General features: G+C 40.7%; 1 protein-coding gene across 3 annotated transcripts; it reads left to right on the forward strand.

Moving 5' to 3' along the window:
• The first annotated feature begins 90 nt into the window (after window positions 1-90).
• Window positions 91-27,939, forward strand: LOC138615740 (synaptogyrin-1-like). 3 transcript variants are annotated; one of them, XM_069689536.1, is made up of 4 exons: window positions 91-676; window positions 19,343-19,580; window positions 23,047-23,192; window positions 23,447-24,916. In XM_069689536.1, exons 1-4 carry the CDS (start codon window positions 575-577, stop codon window positions 23,546-23,548), a joined length of 588 nt encoding a protein of 195 aa, XP_069545637.1. In that variant the 5' UTR covers window positions 91-574; the 3' UTR covers window positions 23,549-24,916. The 3 variants fall into 3 exon arrangements, with proteins under 3 accessions (XP_069545637.1, XP_069545636.1, XP_069545635.1); XM_069689535.1 differs by lacking the exon at window positions 23,447-24,916 and adding an exon at window positions 25,846-27,939 and having other exon boundaries at window positions 95-676; window positions 19,343-19,544; XM_069689534.1 differs by lacking the exon at window positions 23,447-24,916 and adding an exon at window positions 25,846-27,939 and having other exon boundaries at window positions 96-676.
• Window positions 27,940-27,995: the final 56 nt, after the last annotated feature.

A 27,995-nucleotide genomic window follows, 5' to 3' on the forward strand; every position in this document is an offset into this window, starting at 1 on the left:
TGTGGCGATCCTGTGAGCACAGGCGCGCGCCTCGCATAAACACGTCCGCGCGCTCGCGCTGTGTTTCCGACATTGGTTTTTAGATGATGAGCTCCCGGTCCGAGGCGTGACAACGGAGGCGCGTTCACGTGGTCGCCACCGGCTTCTGCGCTCACAGAGAGGGAGGAAGCATCATCAAAAACACTGGCGTAAACAGCCTCCCAGATAGCAAAGAGACAGCAGGAGATTTAGAGGTTAAATTAAAACAAAACAACAACAACAACAACAACAAGAGAGAACAGGGGAAGGCTGTGCACCAAGGAGCCCGGGACAGACGCGCATCCATCCGTGCAGAAGCGGCCGTAGTAGCGCGGCAGGAGCAGCAGATTCGAGGGTTTTCCGTGTCGGTTTGCCCGGTGCTCCAAACACACACACACACACACACACACACACACACACACACACACACACACACACACACACACACACACACACACACACACACCCTGCGCCTCAGAGCCAGCAGAGAGGAGGACCAGAGAGGAGGACCAGAGAGGAGGACCAGAGAGGAGGCTGTGCAGACAGGAGGAGGACCATGGAGGGGATGCAGGCATACGGAGCCGGGAAAGCCGGAGGAGCCTTCGACCCCGTCACCTTCCTCCAGCAGCCTCAGACCGTTCTCCGCATAGTGTCGTGGGTGAGTCAAAGCTCCGAAAGGAGACAGAAAAAAAAAGAAGAAAAATAAGGTTTTTTTTATTTTTATTATAGCTACAGAGTGGCTGCATTGGCTCCTACTCATTACTATTCCTATAGTACATTTCACGTGTTTGCATAATGACAAATATGGGGTTACATTAGCATTGAAGAGGGGCCCTTGAAGGCTTCATCTGTGAGAAATCATGTGATAGAGATTGCTGGAAGATATCATAACATGGTATTCATTTTCATTTTGAATATATATTTAATAATAGTATAACCTATTATTGGTTTATTAAAATCTATAGTTATTATTATAGGCTATATGTATAGTACTGGCTGGGCTGCTAATGTGCAAGAGTCCTGATCACTGTCACATTTACCCTCCACAGATAATACATGTGTGACCAAATAATGCTTTCTAATATGCGTAGTGAAAACACACAGGCACAATGATTTCATAACAGATTTCATATTAACTGCCCACTCTCCCCCAGGGAGGAGGACGTCTAATCAAAAGGAGCAGCAACAGTAGGGGAACACTTTTAAGAAGCATAGTAAACAGATGGCAACACACAAGTCCTCAAAGGGGCCTGGTGGCATTTTATAGGATTATGGTCCCAATGAATTCTAGATGAATGTAGTGGATGGGCAGCTTTAGGCACTTTTGACTCTCATATCACCTTCAGAATGAAAGACAGACACACCATAAGATTTGTTTTCATGAGGGAACATGAATCAACATCTCTGCCACCCTCTCCCCTGTCCCCCTCTCTATGTTTTAGTTGTACATCTTAACATTTATGGTCAGTTTCTTTGCGAAATACTGTAAGAATATAGTCGGCTCCACAGGCCCGTCAGTTCCTGTGAATTTGAATTTATGGCTACAGATTAGGACTCAGTGATGACATGCCATGAGACAAATTTGCTAACTTTTATCTTCCAAAAATCAGTTAATCCGATTTTAAGACCAGCAGACTGTTTAGCCAGAAGTAATGATCAACAGTTGGAATGCTTCAAGACACTTCACACTTGCTTGTTGTTGTTTTTTTGCTAAATGTACACAACAAAGTTGTTGGTTTTTTTCCCACAAACTCACTCCGGTAAAGCATTCAATACTTTAACGGTGACGGTCTCCCCACTTTACAGCATGAAATTCACAAAGCTGCTGTTATGTCTTATTTATAGGGTTGTGTCTGCATGGCCGTAAATAACAGCAAGAGCATTTTCAAGAATGTGCAAAAGGGAGATGAGACAGGTGGAACTTATTGAAGTTTACTACCAAGTGTCTGCACACCATCGTCCTACTTCTGTCCCTTGTGATGAAAGCTACAAGTGTGATTAATAGTAAATCTAATACTCACATAATACATGAATTACATCCTGCAGCTCTAAACCATATGTCAGCGTGTTATAACCCCGAGCTCCAAGTAACATGTGAAGCCAAGTCATGTGGTCAGTCAGTGAACCATGAAATTATCGGATGTAATGTTTGCAGTCATGAGGTCTGTTTTTTTTTTTTTCCCCTGTAGATAAATACACAGACATATCTTAGTTAATCCAGTGAGATGAAGGACTTTGTGTTTTATTGGACTTTATTTTGAGGCCAGCGTAATATATGTGGCAGTCACAGCTCTGGTTAATGAACTGATTATACATATGATAAATACTGAACAGTATACTGTACAACAGGAATATTTGTTTTATTTAGAATTAAGAAAGACAGTTATTTAACGTCGTAGGGGTGTAAGGAAGTTTATGATTTAAAGACTCAACACTTCCTGTATGTGTTTCAAATTTCTAGCATTTTAGAAGACAGAAAACCTTCATTTCTTAACAAGGCTTTTATTGTGAAACATCTGCAGGAACTTCTTGTGACTGAAATCAAACAAGAACACTTTTTTTTTGGAATAACCCAGAACAACCGTTGAAAATTGTGTCATTACATTGTTGACTTTGTTAAAATAAAGCAATGTAAATAGATATTTTTGATGATTGTATGTAAACTTGCCACCACAGGAACAGTGGATACACAAGCTTAGAGACGATCCACAACTTAGCGTGCCCAGGTGCACTCTGGTACTTACAGCACTGCCCCTGCTTATAATACTCTTCAACTTCAACTGTAACAACATATGCTGACACAGGAAATTGTTTTCCTAAAATTAGGTAAACAATAACTGTAATATATTACCCTACTTACAGTATCACAATATATCAGGAAATATCCCCAAAAAATCACCCCTTTTCTTTTATATATTTATCGTATCACCAGATTCTTACTAATACACAATAATGTCACAATATAATACTGTGGAAACACTGGTATTCTATGAATATTAAGTTTGATTTTTCCAAATAAATTAAAAAACAAAATCTTTAAGTAATTGTTCCTGTCATTATCCATTAATCTGTCTTTTTTTAATTTTATTATTGACTGAATAATTAGGCAGCAAAAGGGCTCCAAATGATTTGATAATTGTATATACAATATATATAGGCTATATAGTGACCTGATGATACTTCTTTATTAATGCAACTGCAACCATTAGTCGACATCTCAAAAAGAAGACGCTGAGACAACAAATGTCAGGATTTATTTTCTTGATAAATGGCTAAAATTAAGCGTATTTATTTAAGTGTAATTTTTGGTTGACAAATTGCTTCCATGGTGATGATATTGCTGTGTTTCATTCCTATAACCTTCCCATCCAGCAGCCTTGTATTTTTCAGCATCAGAGGTTTGATTCAACGTTTGATCATTATCATCACATTAAAATTTTATAAAAAAAAACAACTAATATAGCCTACACAAAAAAAGATAATACTTGTGGTTTGGCCCCTCATCATATGCCCCGCCCTAAGGCGTCACCAGAGCAACATGTCTCCATAGTAACAGCCCGAGCCGGAGTTGTGATGTTTTTTGTGATGGTGTTAATACTCAGTCTGCTGCAGTCTGTGGGGAAGGAAACATTCAGTACTTTAGACATTTGTTGATGGGGGACGTCCAACGGGTGTGTGTGTGTGTGTGTGTGTGTGTGTGTGTGTGTGTGTGTGTGTGTGTGTGTGTGTGTGTGTGTGTGTGTGTGTGTGTGTGTGTGTGTGTGTGTGTGTGTGTGTGTGTGTGTGTGTGTGTGTGTGCGTGTTAGAGAGAGGCAGACCAACAGGAATGAATACTTGGAAAGAGAGAGAGCAGTTTATGAATGGTGGTTGAGGCTTCTCTCTGCCCTCCCTTTTGTCTCTATCTCCCACTTCTTCTGACTTATGATGGCTGAATGTGGAGGTGATAATGACTGTGTGTGTGTGTGTGTGTGTGTGTGTGTGTGTGTGTGTGTGTGTGTGTGTGTGTGTGTGTGTGTGTGTGTGTGTGTGTGTGTGTGTGTGTGTGTGTGTGTGTGTGTGTGTGTGTGTGTGTGTGTGTGTGTGTGTGTTTTTGTTTTCTGACCTGAATCCTAAAGTAAGCCTGCCATGTGAAGCAGTGCACAAGCTGAGCGAGCGTTTGAGCCGTATATGGCTGAGTGTATGTCCTGTGTGTGTGTGTGTGTGTGTGTGTGTGTGTGTGTGTGTGTGTGTGTGTGTGTGTGTGTGTGTGTGTGTGTGTGTGTGTGTGTGTGTGTGTGTGTGTGTGTGTGTGTGTGTGTGTGTGTGTGTGTGTGTGTGTGTGTGTGTGTGTGTGTGTGTGTGTGTGTGTGTGTGTGTGTGTGTGTGTGTGTGTGTGTGTGTGTGTGTGACTCACCATCAGAGAGGCAGTCCTGCATGTTTGTGATGATGCACGAATGATGGAGAAAACAGAAACAGTGACCACTGACAGATGGAGCGAGAGCGTGTTGTGTGTGATCAATTTCTAGATGAAGAAATAAGAAGAGCTGAATGTATTTACTGAGGTAAACTAAACTGCATCGACCCGACTTGGAAAGCAACGATGACATCTTTTTGCCCGTGGTTCTGCTTTGATCTGTTTAAAAGAGTATTACTTTTGAAGTTTGTATCATTGCTTTCTTTGCTTTGAGCATAGTTCCTTAAATGCTGCTGCTGCTCAAGGATTTGGCTCATCACCAGGGCAACTTAAAACATCCATCAAATCATTATGCACCTAAACAGGCTGTTTAGTTCTGCTTTGTGCTTGACTCTGCTGAAGAAGATTTTTTTTTTTAATTTTCAGAAGTCGACATACCCAAAGCATCGTTTCTGTCTGCCCGCGGGGTAAATGCAGATCAAAGTCCACCATTTAACTCTGTACTAACGCAACAAAAAGAGAGATATTTGCTGTGTGTGTGTGTGTGTGTGTGTGTGTGTGTGTGTGTGTGTGTGTGTGTGTGTGTGTGTGTGTGTGTGTGTGTGTGTGTGTGTGTGTGTGTGTGTGTGTGTGTGTGTGTACTCTGAAATAACACACTTTGAATAATGTTTCTGCTACAGCCACCACAGTCAGTGATAAAGCTCCCCCTGAATTCCTTTTATTTCCATGAGACTGTTGCATCCAAATCAGACAAAAAGACACATTTCAAAGATGACTTTTAACACATTGTTATTTACAAATACACAAACACTCCCCTCCAGATATGTTTTAACCAAAAACCCAGCGCTTTGATTAATGAGTTATGGTTGATACTTTTTTTTTTTTTCCAGTAAAATCACCTGCAGAGAAATTCTTAAAATAACAACAACACCCTCCTCATTGAACAACCCTACGCAAATATTTTGTTCAGCTACTGAATACAAGGCTTGTCACAATTATTACATAATCGCCTGATCAGGATCCCTTCTGTATAAAACGTTACCATTGTTTCCCTTCATCTGTATGAAAACAGTTTAATGAAACAGAAACATCAAAGCTCCGTAACTTTTTTTTTTTTTTTTTCACCGTTTGAGCTTTGATTGACACTCTTGTCATGACCTCATCTCGCTATGCCTGCTTTCTCTGCTTTGGTTTAATGGCACGAGTGGAGATTTAGCACCACCAACTGTTTGTCTCAAGGTGCTTAACTAGTCTTTAACCAGCTGCATTTTGATGAACATCTATTGACAATAAAATAATGGATGAAGTGGCAAAGCCAAAAACTACAGCCAATAAAATGTCTCTTCTTCTTTCTAAAATGTGTGTGCATTAAACTATGATTAGGCTTCTGCAAAAAATAGCAGCATAAAATGAACAGAAAAAGACACTTAAATCGTTAATTGCAATTATTTGTATTGTCAACTGAAACGTTGCAGTCATTACAGACCGAAGTACCAGATGTCTTCCACTTGACTGGCAGACCTTTCTTAGTATACATGCAACGCAGACTTAAGTTTCCACATTATTCCTCAGTGAGTTGCTTTTTATATCAAAACTGGCTCCCTAATTAAAATTAGTTAATTAGTTGTGATGTCACAAATCCTGCTCGCAGGCACACACCTTAAACTCAGATTTTGTGTGAGCGCAGAGAAACGTTCCACCGTAGCAGAAGAACTGATGGACAGTCTTCCAATTTTAAAAACTAAGGCTTTACACGATGAGATTTTTGGATAGATAATCATCAGTAATGTACAAATAATGACTCAGTGGATAAAGGAAATAATAGAACAGTTAGAACAGTCTGGTAAAATCTGAAAATGATATCAGTTTCCTGTAATGCAGCCTTAAAAAACAGGAAAAGATAGAACTTATTCAATATCAAGTTACAATGATATATGATAGACAGTACATATCATATCATATACGTCTCATATCACGATATTGATATAATATCATTATCTTTATCTGCTCTACTTATACCAGTCTGCACAGCCGAGGTTAAACATCCAAGAGAAGTAAAATTGGAAAGCTGCTGAAGAAAACCCGACTGTTCTGATATTTCCATTGAATTAAAACGCCCTTACATAAGCAACGTGGGTTAATGCTTTAAATTTAGCTGCGATGGTGACTGGGATTTCAGAGGCCAAGAGATTTTATAATTGTTGAGTAACTATTTGATATTAGCAACACAAACACACAAACACGGCAGCGTGGCACATTCTGTCAGCTCCGTGCTGAACCGGAACACTCGCACACAAACACCCACAGTTTGTTAGTGCCTACATGTCAGAACACCGTTTGAAAGCTATTTTGAGATGTAGGTTGCATGTTTGCATTGTACAAATGCCTTTATCTGCTTGCAGTCATCATGTGTGGGCGTAAAGTCTTCCGATTTTTGCATTAAATATTTACAAATGACCCGAAAGCAGGGCTAGACTTTGTCAATTAGGGTTGTTTACACATTTAGGAATTTGGCTAGTCAGCCTCAGTAACACCCTAAACTCCACTGATTGGTCTACATACTGCACTAAGGATAGTGTTTATTGGCTTTTGTGGGAAACCTCACCCAGTCAATTCTCTGAAGTGTGCACATTAAAACAAATTGTGATCATGCCTGTTGTGTTTGTCCTTAATTGCCAGAAATCTAAATCTAAGATGGATCTGAATGGCCTTTCATACTAATGTCGGATTTACTTCCTTTACTGACCACTTTCAGTTTTGATTTTCCTTCCATCAGGCATGAGTTCTATTTCTGTACAATATAGATAATCTATATGCAGGCTGTTGAACCTTGCTTTAATAGTATAATGCACACCAAGGCTGCATTCATTTCAGTCATTTGCATATTGTTGTTGTGTAGAAAACAATTTAAGTCCAGATGGCTTTGAAACATCTACTCTGCCTTGCTTTATAATGATAATTTGACTTTGACTAATATAAACTCAAACTTGGTGACGTTAAAGAAATCCGTCCCAAGGCTTTGTAGAAGTTTCCTGGTGGTGCTGAGCTCCGAGTGGGTGAACTTCTAACCTGGCTCCACCCAACTATTGCTCACAGTTCCAGTCTTCATTGTGATTATAGCCTGGAAGCCCTGGTTACATTAAGGCTTTCTCAGCCACTCTGAAGGGCGAATCATCCAGCGACCACTGGGGGTGCAATAACAGTGAAGGTGTTTCAACAATGATGCCGGTGGTTGAGTTTTGGCGCACTGCAAACAGTAGATGTATTTTTGGCTGCTCCAAAAAATGTGTTGAATTCTTTTGAGATTTACGCCGATTTGGATGCGATGACTCAAAACACCCGTCAACGAAGCATAGCTGCTCCCATATATTCATACAATAAATTTAGGTCTGGTAATACCAGGCTAGGTAAGGTAGACCCAGAATAACGGCAAGGTAGCTCAAAAGGATCAGTAGGCAGTGACCGGCTACTATGTAGTGCAGTTGTAATCAATGGGTGAATCAGTTTTGCATTCAGACAGTACGACCAGGAGACAATTCACAATGATGAAAGAGAGATGAAATGAAGGAGTTAAAAGAGGAGGAACATGTAGAAGAAAGACTACTACAATGGTCTTCAAAATGTATCATCAAGCCTACACTGATTCAAATGTATATTCTTCATGAGTGTGACAGACTACACAACTCAATCAACAGCCTGCTAACAGCTTTTCATGCAGCATAGCAAATGCATAATTTGCAGTTGTAAAATTTGCATTTGTAATAAATGGGCTAAAATATGGAAAGCTTCTGGTGTGGTCCTTTTACGAGCATTCGCAAAGCTTTAAGTGATTGGCTCTGGTCCGACTCAGCAGAAGTCAGTGCTTAAGTCTGAGTCGTGAGGTAGGCTGAGGCTGGTTGGACAAATCCAGCCCAGGACTTTCACCCGGGAGACCTGAATTTGAGTCTGAGAGACGTGAATTATTTTAAAGAAATCTTTTCCGAACCCGAACCGAAGCAGTGTTTGTACCTAATGCTAACCACATGGTGTTGTTTCACGAACCCCTTGCCATTTAAAAAACAACAACTTGTAACTGAATGAGCACCAGTCCAGACTGCAGTTCTATTCTCACTGATTCTGTTATGCGAGACTTGACAAGATTTAGGAACCGTCTGTTTCCTTGCACTGATACAGTCTTTGGACTCACCTGATCATGTTCTCACTCACTCCCACCCCCAATTCAAATGGAGAGGAGATGATGATGAAGCAAAAAAAAAAAAAAAAAAAAAAAGAGAGGCATATTGAGAAGAGCAGAGTGTGTGTGAAGGAGTTACTCAGCAGAATAGAGAGTAGATGTGTAGATATGAGTGGCGCTGTGTCCTGGACTTGTGATGCGGTCTGCCTGTCTCATTGTGTGTCCTTGGTGCTGCAGTGGCTCTCCTTCAATTGTACTTTGACAAGGTCTCCCGTCTCTCTCACTCTCTTGCTCTCATTACATGAGCAGCTGCTGCCATGGTGACAGCGGCAATCAGGTATCCCCAGCCTAGGCCAACGCTCTGCTGCAGACAATAAGCCCACACACACACACACACACACACACACACACACACACACACACACACACACACACACACACACACACACACACACACACACACACACACACACACACACACACACACACACACACACACACACACACACACACACACATCCACACACACATCCACAGTGATACCCTCCGGCAGTGATCCTCTATTAAGCAGCTGCGAACTCAATGCTGACTTCCAGTGAGCATCACTTCTCACCGTCATCCTCTTTCACAAGTTACTTTTACTGACCATTCACGGCTTCGGTTTTCTGTCAGTTTGTTTTTGTTTACTTCTGACAGCAGAACGAACCAAATAACAGGGAATCTGTGGACGAGTATTCAACACGTCTGTTCTGTGTCCGTTTGGTTGTATCGTAATGCTGGGCGAGGTCTGTGTTTTCTTTCACTGTCCATTTGAAATAGTGGACATTTTGACATTTAGCGAATGTCAATACAGTATGCAGACTGGAAAGAGTAACATGAAGGATCAGAGTGGAACACAGCCACCAGTGAAAAAGTGTTTGGAAAATTCTGTTTTTGTTTCTCCTTTTTTACATGGCCGTCCATATTGTTTTACCGGTTGCTTGCCGTTACAAAAGATATGAGGTTATAAAAGGCGTGGAGGTTCTCAGGCTGATCCTTCATGATCAGGATGCAAGTGAAAGCCCTCTCGCCTCACCTTTTCAACCTTGGAATTAGGCTCCATCTTACAAGTTCTGTAACTCTCCAAAGCTAAACATCCAACCAGGGTGACCGTGTTATACGGTGATGGGTCAGATGTGCTGAGCTGCAAAAGTTCACCCTGTTTCAATGATTGTCATGTCTTGCTTCTTTCACGAGCACATTTTGAGCATATTCCCACTTTAAATCTTTTTCACAACTTGTTTTTCGTTCCAGCCTCAATCCAGTCCCAACACATACTGGACTTTTAGGGCTGATGCTGAATTGTTTTTTTAGGGAATAAAAAAATACCAATTGCAATATGTCAGTCAATGTTCTCTATATACCACATATACAGTTGATATAAACATTTTTATTGCAATGATCAAATGTCCAATGTGGTTATCAAACACTTGGTGACAAAAATATGCTACACTAAACTTCATTGGAGATGTAATCAGTACAGGTAGCTCATTAAAAAAAAGAACAATTTCTAATTTACCTCAAGCATCTTTTTCTGCATTATGTTCTATAAAAAAAAAAGTATTTATATTTGTGCATATTGGCCACCACACACTGCTGTCCTACTTCACAGTGCTGCTATATCTTTTATATCTATCAGATACATGGGATTCCCCAAATTCTCTCTCTGTATTGGCACTTCCCAACTGCAGTACTTTAATTACTTCTTCCATGTATATGATGGGTGTGTGCCTGTCTGTCAACAGTCCATGAAAAAATTACAACACAAATAATTTTGGCTGCTTAGCCAGAATGTTGAAACATATTTTTCTTAAGTTTTCCATGCGTATGACTAAATTCCACAAACAAAGGCTGGTTCATTTAAAAGTAATGACATTGGTTCACCCCATGGGCTTTCTTTTCTTGTTTTAAGAAGTCTTAAAGGACTCAATCCCTCATAAAGACGGATTATTTGGGAATGTAATTATAGTTTGGACTCACAATTTCTTTCATAAACTTAAATTTGTTTTTAGATGAGTCAGTGAACAAGCCAACAAAGAGGATCACGAATTTACTTTTTCAGTATTTTATAGAATGTAATCTGCTGTTTGAATGTGAGCGCACGATGACGAAGGCTGCAGCCACAAAGACCCGGACATTGCGAGACCACTTCTGTGTGTGTGTGTGTGTGTGTGTGTGTGTGTGTGTGTGTGTGTGTGTGTGTGTGTGTGTGTGTGTGTGTGTGTGTGTGTGTGTGTGTGTGTGTGTGTGTGTGTGTGTGTGTGTGTGTGTGTGTGGCTTGTTCCAATACAGGATTGTGCACGAGGTACAGTGTGAATACCAGGCTGACATGAGGCCCGGCTCAATTGTTTGGCCGTTACAATGCATCCAAAAGGCCTTTCAGCCGCCACAACAGCAGCTTTAAATCATTCACAACCAGCCAGACTGAACAGATATGATTTCGGTCTCGGTTGCAGCTGAGACAGGTGTTTGTTTGGGTGTGTGTGTGTGTGTGTGTGTGTGAGTTGCATGTAGCAATCACTCAAATGACAGAATTTATGATTTCAATATAAAGACAGAAAAGAAAGGAGTTAAAAAAAAAAAGAAAGGCAAAAGCACAGTGACCAACATCATAAAAGGGAGATGCCAGAGGCCTTTACGCACGCATGGCTCCAGCACATGCCAGAGAAACACAGTTTCTCTAACATGTGCACACACATATTATGCACACACTTCTGGCAATCAGCATCCTTAATGTGCAATTTGTGAGTGACCCTCCGATGGTCACAAGATCAGAGGCCCCACGTGGTTTTCTTCACAGTGGCTGCTTTCATCACCTCCAGAAGCCTTGTGATGTGTCTACAGATCTGTGGGGCTGGGGAACCTCCACACACACACTCACTTCAAAAAGTCGTACACTGACAGAAAAGAAAGAGTGGGGGATGGTTTAAAGCAGAGTCATCTATGAAACCATGTCACATGCTCCACTTTCCATGGCTGCTGAGCAAGTGAAGAATGTTTAGGTGCAGCGAGTTCACCACATTTCATTTGTCGTGCATGTTTCTGTGTGGTTTTTATGTGTTTACAATGTATGCTTAAGCTCATGTTTGTATCACAGTGGTACACAATGTAGAAAATGATGCACTCCACCTTGCGATACACAGTTGCTGCCCATGTGAAGGACAGGCTCTCGCTCCAGCCATCACAAACTCATCTGGATTTCTGCTGGCAGCCGGAGAAAAGGCTCAGTAATTCAATCTGCCCACTGCCATGTGATAGCAAATATAATTGTGACCCTGAAGACGACGTGTGTTTTCAGTCTCGGCAAACTAGGTCATGCCAAAACCAATCCTTATTTCAAGTGAGAGTGTTTGTGTGTTTGGCGCCTGTGTCACTGGAGCGAGCAGGGAGAAGGGGAGAGTTTGGAAAATAGAGGCAGATAGAGTAAGAGAGTCCCGGGTGGTGAGTTTATTTCCCAGAGGAGTTTCTCTGGGGACCATAAAAAAAAAACAAAGTGTGTCACATCACTAAAAACTAGTGGCCCTGCAGGTCCCGCTGTCCCTGTTACAGAAACTGACAAACTTGCTTCTGCATCCAAATCAAAAAACAGTGAGAGACACGGATGAACTGTACATCCGCCACAGTCACTGTATTTGTAAAGCAAACACTGCGAACACCGCTAGTTCACAATATGACGCAAACTGCCATCATAATCAATGAAATATGCATACAGATGAGGGGTAACATGCAGAAAAGATGCCTGGCTAGAACTGAACTGGGGACCTTGCAGTTTGTTTCAGGACAACTGGCTTTTTTCAGAGGTTTCCATCATGTGACGTAATCACAGAAATGTGATCATGTGAAAACAGGTTGCGTTTTGTTGGGAGAAGATCGTATATGGCTGCCTATTCAAAGATGATCCTGTCTTTTGATGACCGGATCTTTCTCTGGTCATCCACTCATTCCTGCTAATGACTTCGGGCTACACTTAAGTCACGTGATAACGCCAGAATCAGTTCCATTCACTGAAGGAAGGCTGAGATGTGGCAAGAATGAAGCTCCGCGCTCTATAAATACGCTAATAAACGACAAGCTGTGTCCATTATTACAGATAGCAAGAGGCATCAGAAATGTACACATGATAAAAAAAAAAAACTTGAAATGCTCTTTAGTGTATTTACTTGCATGTGAGTAAGTGGGATGAGAAAGCCATGTAGAAATGTTCATCACTCTGACAGACTTGAGTATTTGTTTGAAGTCGTTTCAATTTGGTTAATACATCATCACTGGCTTTTATTAAAAAGGGTATCTACATTTTCTACCATTGGAACAAAATATATTACGTCTATGATAAGTCACCACATTTTCTATAGCTTTAAACCGAGAGCCACAAATCTAGTGTGTCAATGTTAGATGAACAAATATAAGATGTTATATATTCTCTAAAGAGGAACGTGAACAAGTAAACAAATGAAAAATATACACAGACCACTTTTCTGCTCATTGTACTTTATGCATCTTTAGCATAAGTTTATTTCGTGACTATTCCGAGCAGACAGGGTGTTTTGATATCATGTGATTGGCTTTGTGTGTGTATGTATGTATGTATGTATGTATGTATGTATGTATGTGTGTGTGTGTGTGTGTGTGTGTGTGTGTGTGTGTGTGTGTGTGTGTGTGTGTGTGTGTGTGTGTGTGTGTGTGTGTGTGTGTGTGTGTGTGTGACTTTTTGTTTTCTGACCTGAATCCTAAAGTAAGCCTGCCATGTGAAGCAGTGCACAAGCTGAGCGAGCGTTTGAGCCGTATATGGCTGAGTGTATGTGTGTGTGTGTGTGTGTGTGTGTGTGTGTGTGTGTGTGTGTGTGTGTGTGTGTGTGTGTGTGTGTGTGTGTGTGTGTGTGTGTGTGTGTGTGTGTGTGTGTGTGTGTGTGTGTGTGTGTGCTCATTTTTCTCAAGAACGCTCGTGGGCAGAGGCAGGGCCTGTAACGAGGGGAGATGGGAGAAGACGTTGGGGGAGGGAGGGAACAATGATGCAGTCGGTCTAAAAATAGCACCGCCTCCATACCCGTTCTGCCCCCAACACTTCCCTCCGCAATCCCTCCATCTCTTCCTCCGTCTCATCATCGTCTTCTCCATCCTTAATGAAAATACTGCAGGTATATGAAGGAGGGGATTGAGGTGTTACTATCCTCCTCCACACACCATTCAGTCGGAGAGCAGAGTGCGTGAGATACATGGGCCGGAGAGCAGAGAGGCAGAAAGTGGGTGGAGGGGAACCGAAATGTTGCGCATGCTTGCTAACGAACTGTTACAGTTTGCCATTACACCACAGACTCCAAATGCCAGCTTGTGTTTCCCGCTTACAAGCTATCCAATCGGTTTGTCATTAAAGTCGGTTTAAATGATGGGATTTTACAGCACGATAGCTCAAAATGGCTTATTGTGTGTAAACCATAATACACCAAATCCCTTTTATTTCTGCTGATTAATACAAGTGGCCATGCAATCACTTCGCCAGTAAGTTTTACCCGCAGATCAAAATAAATGTAGCCTCCAGCTCTGAAAAGTAAAGCAAATGTTTTAATGCTGTAAAGTTGTAAAGTGCAATACCACTGATGACCACAAGGGGCAAATATATAATCTGGCTTCATAAATTAAAAAGCCTCAACTTCACAAGGTCAAGTTTTTTGTCTATTTTTGTCTTGAGCTAAATTCACTCCTGATGAACAAATAAACATAATAAATGCATAATTAATTATTAGGCCTCAAAGAGAGGTATGTTTGTGGGCATGCCTAGCTTGATAGACATCATAATGTTAACAGGCCACTGTAATGACTGTTCAGTCCTTCAAAATATAACATTTGTAAGCATGCTGTGTGTGCATCAGTTTATTTATTATTTTTGGTATCAGAATTAATGTCCATAATTGTGGATTGTAGTGGAATTGGTTACAACTACCAACTTTCTGATATTGCGACATCCCTATTTTGCATTATGATACTGAAGGACCTGACAGAAGGTGACTCATGTTGGCTTTCTCGCATTTTGTAATTAGCATTGAACACAAAGTATAGCTGAGTTTGGTGGGACGTCATTATTTTTAGTATTTAGTTATAAACCGGAGCACTGAATAAGATCTACTTTTTTTTGGTGATGTAGCCTGATGAAGGCTCTTACTTTTGCTGTGACTTGAACTGAACAAGCTGGTTGTCTGGCGAGTCACAAGTTATTCCACCAGAGGGGGAAGGCAGAGCTATACACACACAGAAACATGCTGCGACCAACCGACTGATCACAGGCAATACTGATCCAATCTGTGGGAAGTTAAGTCCAAAAACACAACTGCCATTACACCTCATCCCCTTAGGTGTCGCAAAAGAGGACACAACTGAAATCTTTGAGTGTGTGACTTGAAGGCCTGGACCAAAGTCCTTCTAATTCAGCAACATTATCCGAGACTAGGAATGAGCATTTCAAGCAAAAGTACTATTTGATAGTCGCTCGGAACTAAAAGATTATTAACGCCAATCCAATTCATGGTGTGGAACTGGGCCGTATCAAATTTCACAGGAATCCATCCAATAGCTATTTCGGTACAAATCCAATCGACTCAGGCATTCCTATCCTGAAATGCCGTGCTGTTTATATAGCGTCTTATTCGTTTTCTAGAGCTTTCAACTACAGGTCACTGCCTCCTTTAGAAACACGGCCGCACTCACCATCACATGACATAAGTATGGAATTTATCTCGACCGAAAACTTTATGCCTTCAAGAAAACCATGCAAATGTAAAATAAAAACAGTAACTAGATCTTAATTTGATTAGATTTTTCAAAAATATGTAATTCATCATTTCAGGGCTTGTTTGCAGAAAACAATTATTCTAAAATTAAACTCAATATATTCACTGAAACTATTCCAAACAACGCAGCCGCAGATAGAAAATCAACTTAAGGTAACTTCATTTTGAACTTTTTCTCTTTCAAAAAAGAGATTGTGATCTCAAACATGTCAGTCTTGAAATGATGAAGTCTGTGTCAAGAAAATTGAATAGACTTATACTCTGCTTCTGCTGGCACTTCAGATGTTGAGCACACAACGTCAGCACTAAAATTGTTGTTTTCCAAGCGTGGAAAAGACAGTGGAGGGAAACTGGGAGGTTTTCGAAGATAAAGACGGACAGGATTGAAGAGAAAAACTGTGCTGTAATCCCCATCGTGACTGACATCCCTGTCTCCTCGCGGCCCGGTTGCTGGCCTTCATGGTCAGGGCTGTCGATGGAAGTAGTCTATTGTGTTTTCTCCCTTTTGTATCGCTGTCATTTACCACACAAACACAGACGCAACAGCTGGGTAAACTATCCACCAACCCGGGGTTCACTTGGAGCTGTCTTTCTCTCCATCACATACACACAGACGCACTCTGAATCCATCACTCACCGCTGCAAAGTCCACACGCAGACTGCCGGCAAACATAAACATGCTCGGTCTCGGTTTTTAGCTTCATAGAAAAAGCTCCCGCGAGGTTTGGTCTGAGGGCCTGTCTGCTGAATGGAGTTGTCTGATCGGCTGGTATCAAGTGAAGTACAAAGTAGACTTGCTATACAGCACTGCAGGGTGGAATACCGACACTGAGGGGGTTTTGGATTCATGGGTTTGATAAGGGTGTTTCCGTGATGCTGCAGAGGAGAGGAGAGGAGAGTTAGATGGTATCTTCGTAGCCTCCCCTTGTTACTGACTCCATTTTGTAGCTCTTTGAGACAAAGGCAGACAGAAGCGGAGAAGAAAATACAAGACCGAGGCGAGAGGATGGAAGAGGAGGGAGGGATCAGATGCTATCAGAGTAACCTTGTCCCTTCATTGGCTCCATTTCGCCACCGTCACTGTCCCTCCCTCCACCTCAGCCGGCCCACCGCTGGAAGGACAAAACCTATCCAGCACACAGCCTCACAGAACATCTGCATTACAGTATTGTCAGAAATAATACTTTAATGTGCCTTTGAAATAATGAATTGTCATTCCAGGCTCCGTGTGGAATAAAATGTTTTACTGGCACATGTTAATACATTAATGTCACATACACATATTTTGTCAGGCTTTGTCAGGTGCAAATTATTGATATGTTTACAGCATCTTTAATTTGTTTCTAATTGTATAAGTTTTAGTGTAAATGATCAAATCCTGGTGAGAGTGGATGTGATTAATGTCTCCTGCTACGTCATTCACGTTAATCAGATGCCGCATTTGAATAAAATAGTTCAACATTTTTGGGAAAAAAAATCCTATTCAATAATCGCTGAGTAATCGACTATTATTTGACTTTTAACCCCTCCCACCCCCCACACCCCCATCAATATGGTCAACAAATGCCAATCCGAGTTCTAAAACCTTCGCTTTGGTCTGACCTTTGATTATCGATGACCGGATGGACAGTTGCTCGGTGCTTTACTCTAATGATTGTACATAACTATGGTAGACTGATGATCTGATAGCTTCAGCTGCAGAGTTCGTACTGCATGCACCTCATCTTCATTTATGTTTTGAGGAAGTTCCACACAGAACTTTTTGACGGCTGGAATAGTCTTTGTGTGTTTCTTCTGTTCACACTGTGACATCTGACCTCACAGAGCCACACATTTTACCTGCAAACCTGTGGAGCCTTAACATGTTCCTTCTCTCTTTATGTTGTTTAATGGTGAATAGCAGACAGCTTTTAGTGCTTTAACGCATTATGACCAGTTGCAAGTAAAAAAAAGGGGAAATAAGGAAGGAAGATAGTTGCATTTGCTGATTGATTTTTAAATTTGAAAATCATGATCAATTCATATCACTTGCTTGATAAAATAAAATAAAATAAGATAAAATAAAATAAGAAGATATCAAACTTTTCCCAAAAATATATTGATATCTACAGCAGTTTTACTTCCATAGATTCTGATTGAAGTCCATTGACAAAATTATACTTTTTCCAGATTTTTCCTGATAGTCACATTGTACACAAAACGGACTAACTATCACACAGAGTATGAAGTGTTCTCATTGCGTGTTCAGTATTTGTCGTACTGAACAGCAAAATAGCAGAAAAAGACACATTTTTCTTCAATCAAACTTCATATTTTAAGAGAAAACCTGGAGGTGCATTGAGGCATGATGGATTATTCATGAAAGCTCCCCTGCAGGGTTGCCGTGACATTATGGGCTGAGAGCATCACGCTGAAGTGATTTCTTATTCACAAATTACCTGGTCAGGCTAAACATACCATATGATTGCAGCAGGTGCTTTTGTTTTGGGATGTCAATGGCCCTGATGAAATTCTCACAAAACAACAGAGAAAACCAAGCAGGTCCACACATACAGATGTGAGCAGGGAGATCAGATTATGAAGGAAAAAAACCATTGAGGAGCACTCAGCATGGAAGCACAAGCATTATTAGCATGCACATATGAAACAGGCCATGCAAACATCATCTATGTAAAGAAAGACTAAATTTACTCCTTATTCACTCCAAGAAACCTCGCTGCAGTTAAACTAATAAAACTGTAATAAAGCTATTAAAAGTATCAATTCCTGAATGACATAATAACTATTTAGTTCTGAAATAATACAATGTATCCACGAACTACTCCATTAGCTGAAGTATTTTCAGTTAATTTTTTTTTTAGCAATTTTGCACATATTTTCAACTCCGTTGATAGTTGTCAACTACTCAGTGAGTCAAAATGTTGATTGTTTCAGGGTTTTTTTTTATTTTTTTTATGAAAACATTTACTGGTTCCAACTAATCTGATGTCAGAATGTTCTGCTTACTTTCTGAGTTTTTTATCTTGGTATTTATTCACTGGCTTTAAGTACTATTAGTGAGATACTGTTAGTCTGGGGAACTGTGATAAACAAAACTACTGAGAGAGTCATTTAAATAGCAATGCACATTAGTCAGTGATGGACAGAGCTGTTACTTGTTATCAGGTTGTTGGATTAACCAGCAGTTTTACTATTTGAAGTTATTACAGTTCTTAAAGATGCAAAGTAGCCATTTCACAATTGAATTATTGTAATGCAAGTTTTGTTAAAAAAAAAAAAAAAAAAAGAATTGCTTTACACACAGTGTGCTAAAACACACACAACGTTACTCTTTGACAGACTGAACAGTAATGACAGTAGAAGGTTTTGAGACAGCTCACACTGCTGCCACGTTCACCCAAACAAGATCATGTTATCTCGTTGAATCTTGAGTGTGGAGCATTGCTGCAACAGATGCTGTCAAAATTCACAAACAACAACACAAACATTTCAGGATGTCAACATTCAGATGATGTGTTGTAACAACTGAGACTCGTAACTGGGAAGCCTGTTTGCAGTGCTTAGATAGGTTTGCGGTGTCGTTCAGAATGATCCGTGACACCGTTTTACTGCTTTTCAGTTGTCTGTATCTTCAGTGTGATGGCATAACAAATGAGTGCCGTCACATTTTCTGAATTTTGGCATCAACCTTTTCCAAAATATCTTTTTTCATGACGTCCTGAAAGCAAACATATCGTCAGAACACATAAATGGCTAAACATGTTTACATACATTGTTGTTATTGAAGTTTTGTCTGTGTCTCGTCCTGAACAGTCAAACAGACTGAAGACGGATCTCTGGCGCTGCCTTTCAAACGCTATCCTGTTTAATGTCTTCTCGACTCTCCTCTCTGCTATCCCATTATCATCCCTTCTTCTCTTGTGTTCTTCCCTCCAGCTCTTCTCCATCGTGATCTTTGGCTGCATTGCCAATGAGGGCTACATCAACCGCCCCAAGGAGGTGGAGGAGTACTGCATCTTCAACCGCAACCAGAACGCCTGCAATTACGGCGTCTTCATGGGCTCCATGGCCTTCCTCTGCTGCATCGCCTTCCTGGCTCTGGACGTCTACTTCCCCCAGATCAGCAGCGTCAAAGACCGTAAGAAAGCTGTGCTGGCTGACATCGGGGTGTCAGGTAAACCCGGAATCTCTTCATGCTTCATGTGCCTTATTTCTTAACAACAGAAAAACAACATTGTGAGTAGTTCTTGTTTATTTTTAACATTCATTTGTTCAGACAGCTATGGGTGACATTCACATATTCATCAATTCAGATCAGTTAGAATATCTCCGTTTAATTTCAAAGAAACAGCGCAATAATCATTTCCAACTCTTTCAGAAGGCCCACGTCCTACAGATGCGGTTCTGCAGCTTGCTGTCACATCCTAAGATATTACTGCTATAGTTTACAGACACAGATTAGTTCAAGGCCTATTATATTTCACACGCTGTGAGACTTTATTTTTACAACTTGTTTATTTGTGTGAGATTTGGACTGCAAGACTCACTGTTATCCAGTAATTTACTCAAACATCCACAAGATATATAATGTTTACAGGTAACATAACATAGGGTAAAGATTGGGGGGGTAAAAAAAAGCAGCTGAATAAAATTGAAACAAACATTTTAACCTCTTTGGCTTGAGTCAGTGACTTTACGGTCTTTCAGGTAATGTTTTGAATGTCGTGTTCTGACTCAGGTGTCAGAACAAGCACAAGGTTTGGTCTGTCATATACTGTAGCAGACATTGTGCTGAATGTACTGTATTTAACAAAAATGGACGTAGCTTCCGTGACAGTGTCTGACTCAGTCTTACGAGCTAAACCAAAATTGGGCCAAGAGGTGGTGCATGGGAGGAGCTTAGAGGGGCAGAATGAAGCCTCCTGGTTGCTGAAACCAGTCTGTATTTATGATGGAAACATGCAGGCTGTTTGCTAACTGTGACAGCATCCTCCTGTCACTCAAAACAGCATTATGGTGCGTCCAGGTGAGAAGTGGGAAACTTCCGATTTGGTAACCTCCGACTTCCCAGTTGAGAGCGTTGTCACGACAACAACAAAGAGGTAACACGGCATCCCCCAGGAAAAAAACGTGACAAACAACCTCGTCATCACACATGTAGACCATCACAGGGATGAAATGGAGACATTATGATTTGTACACTACATTTCTACATGTGACAGCTGTGTGGGAGGACTGTTACCACTTGTCGTTGTCTGTTAATATACTCATTAGTATTGTTTATTGGCACAACACCCTGTTCTAACTAGTATGACCTAATTAAATCATGAAGTGACTTATTTTTGTGCTGAGCAATTAGTCATATATTTTTCTTTCACCACAAACGTTGGCATGTTGAGCGAAGTCAGACCTACTTCTCTGAGCTCTCAAAAACCTCCGACTATCCAAGAGGGAAATTCCCAGTTCGACAGGCGTTCAGGTGATTTCTCCCACTCGCACACAGGTCGGAACTTTCCTACTTCCCAGTAGCTTATGAATGTACCCATATAAACTACCCATATAACGATATGAAACTACCACCCATATAAAATGGCTGAATTAAAACAAAATTCACCCATACTGTTGTCATGAATGGGGAAATTAGCTATGGAGATCAAAACCACTTTTTGTATCAGGCGGTAAACACGTTTAATGTTGCTGTAAAGCTGGGGGGGTCTGTAGGGATGGACTCGCTTTTGTAGGTCGCCTCCAGTGGGCATTTATAGGAACTGCAGTTTGTGGTTCTTTCTTTCTTAGTCCCGCAGATTTCCCCCTGGCTTTAAATGACACGTAGATAGTAAAACATATTTAATGTGATAAAAAGCCATTTGAGGCTTCGATTACAATGCTTTTCTGTTGCCAAAACAATTGGGGTGTCGATGAGAGGCGGTAACACGACCTGATCAAACAAACTGGCGGCCATCACTGCCTGCAGTGTCAATCAGAAGATTGGAAAGGTGAATAGAAAGAAGCAAAACACACGCTTTCATACACTCTCCTCAAACGCAATTGTAACGTGGCACTATGATGTACACATGAAAGAGATACGAGTTGTCTAAAGTAATTTAACACTGAAAAGTTCTGTGAGTTTTGTAAAAAAAAATAATAACAAAGCAGTTTGAAAGCAGACGTTCTGAAATCAGATATTTCTGATCTGATAATCAAAGGTTTTATTTCCCAACCACCGAGTTTGATAAACGCCACCATTTGAGGTTTTTTTTAATCAAGTTTCTCTTCCACATACTTACAATTCTACTCTTTCTCCAGTTGTATGCTACTGCACCGCTATGTTTTGTTGTAGGGGGTCAGGGTGCTCTTGTGGGTATTTTTTGGTTAGGATGAGGATAAAGGCAATTTTACTCCCCTTTCCTCTGTGCAGATTTTCCTCACTGACATTTCACAGACTTCTAGTGACGTTATGATCACAACAAAAGGAGAGGAGGAGTGAGAGGGACAATAAGGAGACGAGGACTCCTCCAGCACTAACAAGCCTCTGCGACTTTGTGCTTTGGTGTGTCTGACAGCGGCTTCCTTTGCTTCTCTGCTGCACTGCTGCCGCAGTGAACTCAGACATGAGGGCAAAACCGTCCAGTGTTGAGTCGGGTAATTGGGTACTTCCTGTCAGAGACAAGATTCACCTTCCCTGTTTTTATCATTCACTCACACTTTCTGTCTGTCTCTCTCTCACCATATCTACATTGTACAAAGAGATGGTTGGTGGGTTAGTAAAACAAGAGGACAACTGGTATCCTGAGCGGACCTGGATGTTGCTGATTAAACTTGATATATTTTCTCTCTCCACCGTATTTCCAGCTCTATTAATACCTCTCTCCTCGTGTGGTTACCACTACAGGCTAGCAGGAAAGAAAAATATCTGATGTTGCGGGTAATTCTTGCTGTTTGACTGCTCATTTTTCATTTGGGGCTTCGCGGGGGTCAGTCCTAGGTCCCTTGCTTTTTTCTCAGTTGATCATCTCCACTTATTTTTATTGTTATGCTGATGATATACAATTTATAGACCTCCAACTACAGCAGATTATTTGTCTTGCCCTGCTCTACCTGTGTCACTGTCAAGTATTCTATTTTGGGAAAAATACACACAAAAAAACTTTACAATTGTCCTTCAAACTGGTATTTGTTGGCACTCATACATTTGTTTCAAAGGACTAGTTTGACATTTTGGGATCATGCTGTTTTGTTCTCTTTGCCAAAAGTCACTTGTAATTGTATTGTCCTGTCTGTTTAAAATGCAGCAAAAGCCAGCAGAGAGATAGCACAGCCAAACAAAAAGAGTGGAAGCCAAAGGAAACAACTCGCCTGCCTCTATCAAAGCTTTAAAAAAAAGTCTTCATCTACCAGCACCTTATTAAATGAACACGAGCTAACATGTTTATTGTGAGCTTTGGAGATGCTGTTTGGCAGATTTTTATGTGACTTTGGCATGAGCCAGGCTCACTGTTTCCTCCTGCTTCCAGTCTTTATAGCAAGCTAACCGCTTCCTGGCTCAAGCTCCCATCCCAGATCCCAGACTTGATACAGCATCCCAGGATGTATCATATCTTGTCCCATTTAAACTGTGTTTTCTTTTCTCTCTCTTTCAGCCTTCTGGTCCTTCATGTGGTTTGTGGGTTTCTGTTTCTTGGCCAACCAGTGGCAGGTGACCAAGCAAGAAGACAACCCCCTGAGGGAGGGAGGGGACGCCGCCCGGGCAGCCATCACCTTCTCCTTCTTCTCCATCTTCACCTGGGTAAGGATCCGCACACCTCATTGGTCCACTGTGTAACACAACAGGGCACAACACCAGCATTTGGTGGGAGCTTTTATTTGAAGTTTGGGACCTTGTTGTGGCCTCAGAAGGGATTGAACACCTTTTCCCTTCCTCCTTTAAAGCCAATGAGCTTGTGTGCTCGCCTTTTCCATCTTCTTTTTGGTTGGTGTATGGATGAACATTTGTATTTGTGTCCATGTGAACTCATGAGTGTGTGGATGTTGTTCCGACAGGGCGCCCAGACTCTCTTCTCTATGGAGAAGTTTAAGAATGTGTCATTTGAAGAGGAATACATCAAGCTGTTCCCCCCTCAGCCTCCTCAACCTTTTGTCTGACTCTGCTCTCCATTTGCATCCTTAACCCTCTACACACACCCCTGTTACTTTACTGTGGCTGTGTGTGTGTTTAAGGGCTCCTACTAACATCCAACACTGCTGGAAGTGAGTGTATTTGTGATCCAGCAGTAAGAACAGTTGTATCATTACAGCAGCAGCCAGTAAGATGTTGTTTCATGTGATTGCCTAGTATAGTTACTGTACGTATTTCCTGATGCACACACCTTATGATTATAACGTATGCATAACATGACTGAAATATTGATCAGTACAAATGACTCAGCAATTAAATTGCCAAATTCACAAATTTCTGACCATAAACATCTCCTGAAAAGCCTGCTGTCCGGTTTCTATCTCACTGGAAGTTTTAATTGCTCCAGTCCAAAGACTAATACTACATAATAATGTTTATTTCTGATAGACAAAGAAGTCAAAAAAGAAAAGCATGCGAACAGGGTTTTTTTTTTTATATATATAATATTCCGCTAATAGAGAACTTCTGTTTTCTGCCTTGTAGTTTTCTGTTTTTAGCATTTTGGTTTCAAAGGTCAGTGTTTATCGCTGAGGTAGCTCCAGCAGGTGTACAGTGTGACAGATACACACTAAACATGGAGCCGTTAAATGAGTGCTGTCTCAGTTTACAGGACTGATCACCACCTCTTCTAATCCTTAACATGAATATCCTTCATGTGCTTTTTTTTTTCTTCAGTGCACAACAATATTAAGGCGACAGGTTTTACCACAAGTTTATTTAAATAAAAAATTTAAAAAAAAACTCAGATCTCACTAATTTGTCAGAGTGCATTTCTTCAAATGGTGATGGTTTTGCTTATTTTATGTTTTTTCCGAAGCTTCACCTTCACTCCCTTGGCTCCATACAATTTTAGAAATACACTTATTCACAGTCTAAGAATAACACATAGAGTTGTGTGGAGGGTTAAGCACAGGACAGTTAATGTGTTTACATCCTGCAGTGACCGGACTTCAGGATCAAACAATCAAAATAATATATGTAACATTAATAAAGTGCTTTTGTTGGATTTTTTTTCACCTTCAGATGGTGCCAGCTAGCTGTTTCTCCCTGTTTAAAGGTTATATGTTAAGTTATTCAGGCTCCAATGGATATCTATTAAAGTGGTATCAATCTCCTCCAAATACATAAAAAAACAAAAAAAACAATGCACTTTACATGTGCAAAAAACTCACATGATCACATACACATTTAAATGTTCACATGTGAAACATGTATTTTGTCCATGGAAAACATGGTTTTGGAACATTTCCATGATGTTATGTGTGAAGCCCATGTAGATTTCTGTGTGAAAACATGTACACATTTCCCCCATGTTATCGGATGTTACAAAATTAGGTACATACATGTTGAAAGCATGTGAAACTCATTTCCTTTTATTTCTGAAGTTTCAAATGTGAAACTTTTTCCCTGCAACTCTTTTCCCATCAGTGACAGTTTATTGCATATTCAGTGGGTTTAATGGCTTGTAACTGTGGATCTTACTACGTCACACTGTAAAAAAGTTACATGAGTTTTATACTCAAATTTTCTGCCTTTAAAAAATCTGAAATATTCAGGGTTCAGACAGCAAAATGTTTTTACTTTGTCCAGCTTGTGCTCCAATAACTACAGTTTTTTCTAAAAATCTATTGAATTTTTTTTCATGTTAGACAATCAACCAACCTGAAAATACAGTATAATGGGCCTGAGACATTGTGATGTATCAGACTGAAAGAGTCAGACTTGTGGAAGCACAATCTGTCTTCAACATCTGATCAGCCAAAAACAAATACATCCTCTTCATGTAACTTCTCAGAGCTCTTCTACCTTGTATTTTTCCCAGTCATTGTCGGTGGTTGCTCTGCTCTGGTCTCATGGTATCTCTGGCTTGTGAGTCTTGAACCATCTCTAATTTATTGATAAATGTGTGCTGTTTCATACTGTGGGCTTCAGCTGCTCAGTAATGCACACAGACTCTGTTTAATTGCCCTGTGACTCTCCTGCTGTAGACTGGAGCGGTGCTTGTCTTTATGGAGCTGAACAATGTATAAATGGCCTTTTTGCACTGCTGCATGTAAAAGTAACCTGCTGTGACTCGTTAAATGAACTATCAAACTATCTAATAAGCTTCACATGCTTTCCAGTCTATTAATCAATGTTTCCTTTTCTCTCTATCTTCTCCCAAACTCTCTGCTCTAACATCACTCCATATCTGCTTCAACTTCTATCTATTCATTCGTCATCTGTCCGCCTTTTCTGCCTTCTTTAATCATCTGTCCCCAAGGCGGGCCAGTCCTTCCTGGGTTTCCAGAGATACAAGCTGGGGGCCGACTCGGCCCTCTTCTCCCAGGAATACACGGACCCCAGCCAGGACGCAGCCGGAGCCCCCTACACCTCCTTCGGCGGTGACGACGTGGAGAGCCCGGTAGGAGGAGGGGGCCAGGCCATCGGCGACGGGGCCTTCGACGGCACCGGAGGGTACCAGCGTCAAGACTACTGAGATGGGGGGAGGGTTACCCAACAACAGTGACTTATTTTGACCCAGTGATAGGCACAACAATCCTGACCTCTTAACTGTTGCAAATTTATAGTTACATTTACAACACAGTGCACATCTGACACCCAAATATTATAAAAATGTTGGTAATACATATTAAGGTGTACATTCATAAAGTATGAGAATATGATAGTTTGGGTTAATACCATCATTTAGATATTACTGCACTAACACTGGGTCAAAATAACACACTGTCTTGCAGGATTTTTATACATGGATAAAGTTAACCCTGTTGACAACAAGCACCAGTTAAAGGAGGAGCTCTTTAACCAGTGTGACATATAGTAATGAAGGATAAACATCGGTGTCTCCAGATTCCAGAGGCCCAGTTAACACCCGGGGACAGGACAACATCTCGGTTTGGTGTCTGCGGTAGAATAACATAAATAGGTGGAGGTCGTCTGTGGGAACGGGCCGTGGGATGCAAAATAATCGAAGGTGTTCGGGAGGGTCGGGGGAGGGAGGGGGGGGCGGGGGGGCTGAGAAATAATTGGCAGGTCAGTTGGTTTTGCAGAAGTGGTCACCCTGTAGCAGATCAATGCTTGTGACCACATTGCCTTCATCTTCTGAGGTCTGCTGCCAGTCAGCAAAATGATCAGTGTTAGTTCACACACACACACACACACACACACACACACACACACACACACACACACACACACACACACACACACACACACACACACACACACACACACACACACACACACACACACACACACAGACAGACACAGGCACAGGTTCACAGTGTATTGATTCTAAACAGATAAAAGTTTCTGCTGACAAAACTCCTTGGTGGTGCATTACAGGATATCAGCACAGACAAACAAGCAACAGCGGTATATCTGGCAACTCCTCCCCTCAACTGTAAAACAAGAGTGTGTCTGTGTCTGTATTAAAAGGTCTTTTTTTTTTTTTTTTCTTGATGTGTGGATGTGAGACGGTGTGTGTTTTCTTGTTTCCCTCTGAAGCTGTTTCTCTCCTCGATTGTTGCCTTAGTGCTGACTGCCAAGCAAAACCCAACAAGACAACATGAACCCAACATTCACACGATCACGGTTCTCTTACAGCATCGTTAATGCGGCGGTAAAGATAATACTTCTGTCTTATTTTTGTCCTCAACCCCTGAACAAAACCAAACATTTATCATCATTAGCAGGCATCTCAAATAACATAAAAGTGGCAGTTTCTTGTCAGAAGGAAACTTTCAACTGAAGGATTTATCTGTTGTGTTTTCCACTTAATTTCAATGAATCTACAACTGAGGCGACCATGAACATCCTGACTATTTATGAACATGCATTGCTCCATTTTCTTAAAGAATAAAGTATAAAGTATATCTATCTCTATAAATATATGTAAATCTATAATTCAGTATATTAAAGTGTTTGGGAAAAAAGATTATGCTTTATTTTAGAACATTATGCTAGTTCTATATAAAATAAGAAAAGACAAAAGAAAGAAGATCTGTGGTCTGTTGAGTGTTATTGTGATAAGATATGTGGTGAGGATTTCCATACCTCATCCTTTATGTTGCTTTCAGGGTAAGGAGATGTTTTTATTTTGGGATAACAATACTAACTATAAAAAAAAGGAATATGGCAACAAAACAATGTGACCAAATTATCAAGGTATATATGCACATATATACTTTACACTGTACATCCGTGTAGACGTAGAGATGTGTGATGTTCCTCTGTGAAATCCATTAAAAAAAAAAAAAAAAGCAAGGTAATATTCAAGAAAAAGATTGTGTACAAATGTTTGTTTTTGATGTGTTCAATTTTAACCAGTAAAAATAAAGAAAAAAACAGATAAAGATATGACTCGTTGGTCTCAGATTCTTGGATGTTAAAGTCTTTTATTTAATATTTATT

Source organism: Brachyistius frenatus, unplaced genomic scaffold (assembly GCF_029030835.1).
Source record: "Brachyistius frenatus isolate BFR_SWC_R1_liver_20210118 unplaced genomic scaffold, ASM2903083v1 Contig_7, whole genome shotgun sequence".
Classification (NCBI taxonomy): domain Eukaryota; kingdom Metazoa; phylum Chordata; class Actinopteri; family Embiotocidae; genus Brachyistius; species Brachyistius frenatus.

What these genes read in the sequence shown, in the direction of transcription:
- LOC138615740 (XM_069689534.1), top strand. Translation starts at nt 575, where the DNA reads ATGGAGGGGATGCAGGCATACGGAGCCGGGAAAGCCGGAGGAGCCTTC. An exon ending in TTCTCCGCATAGTGTCGTGG is followed by an intron (nt 677 to 19,342) that starts GTGAGTCAAAGC and finishes TCTTCCCTCCAG; the next exon opens with CTCTTCTCCATCGTGATCTT. An exon ending in TCTTCTCCATCTTCACCTGG is followed by an intron (nt 23,193 to 25,845) that starts GTAAGGATCCGC and finishes TCTGTCCCCAAG; the next exon opens with GCGGGCCAGTCCTTCCTGGG.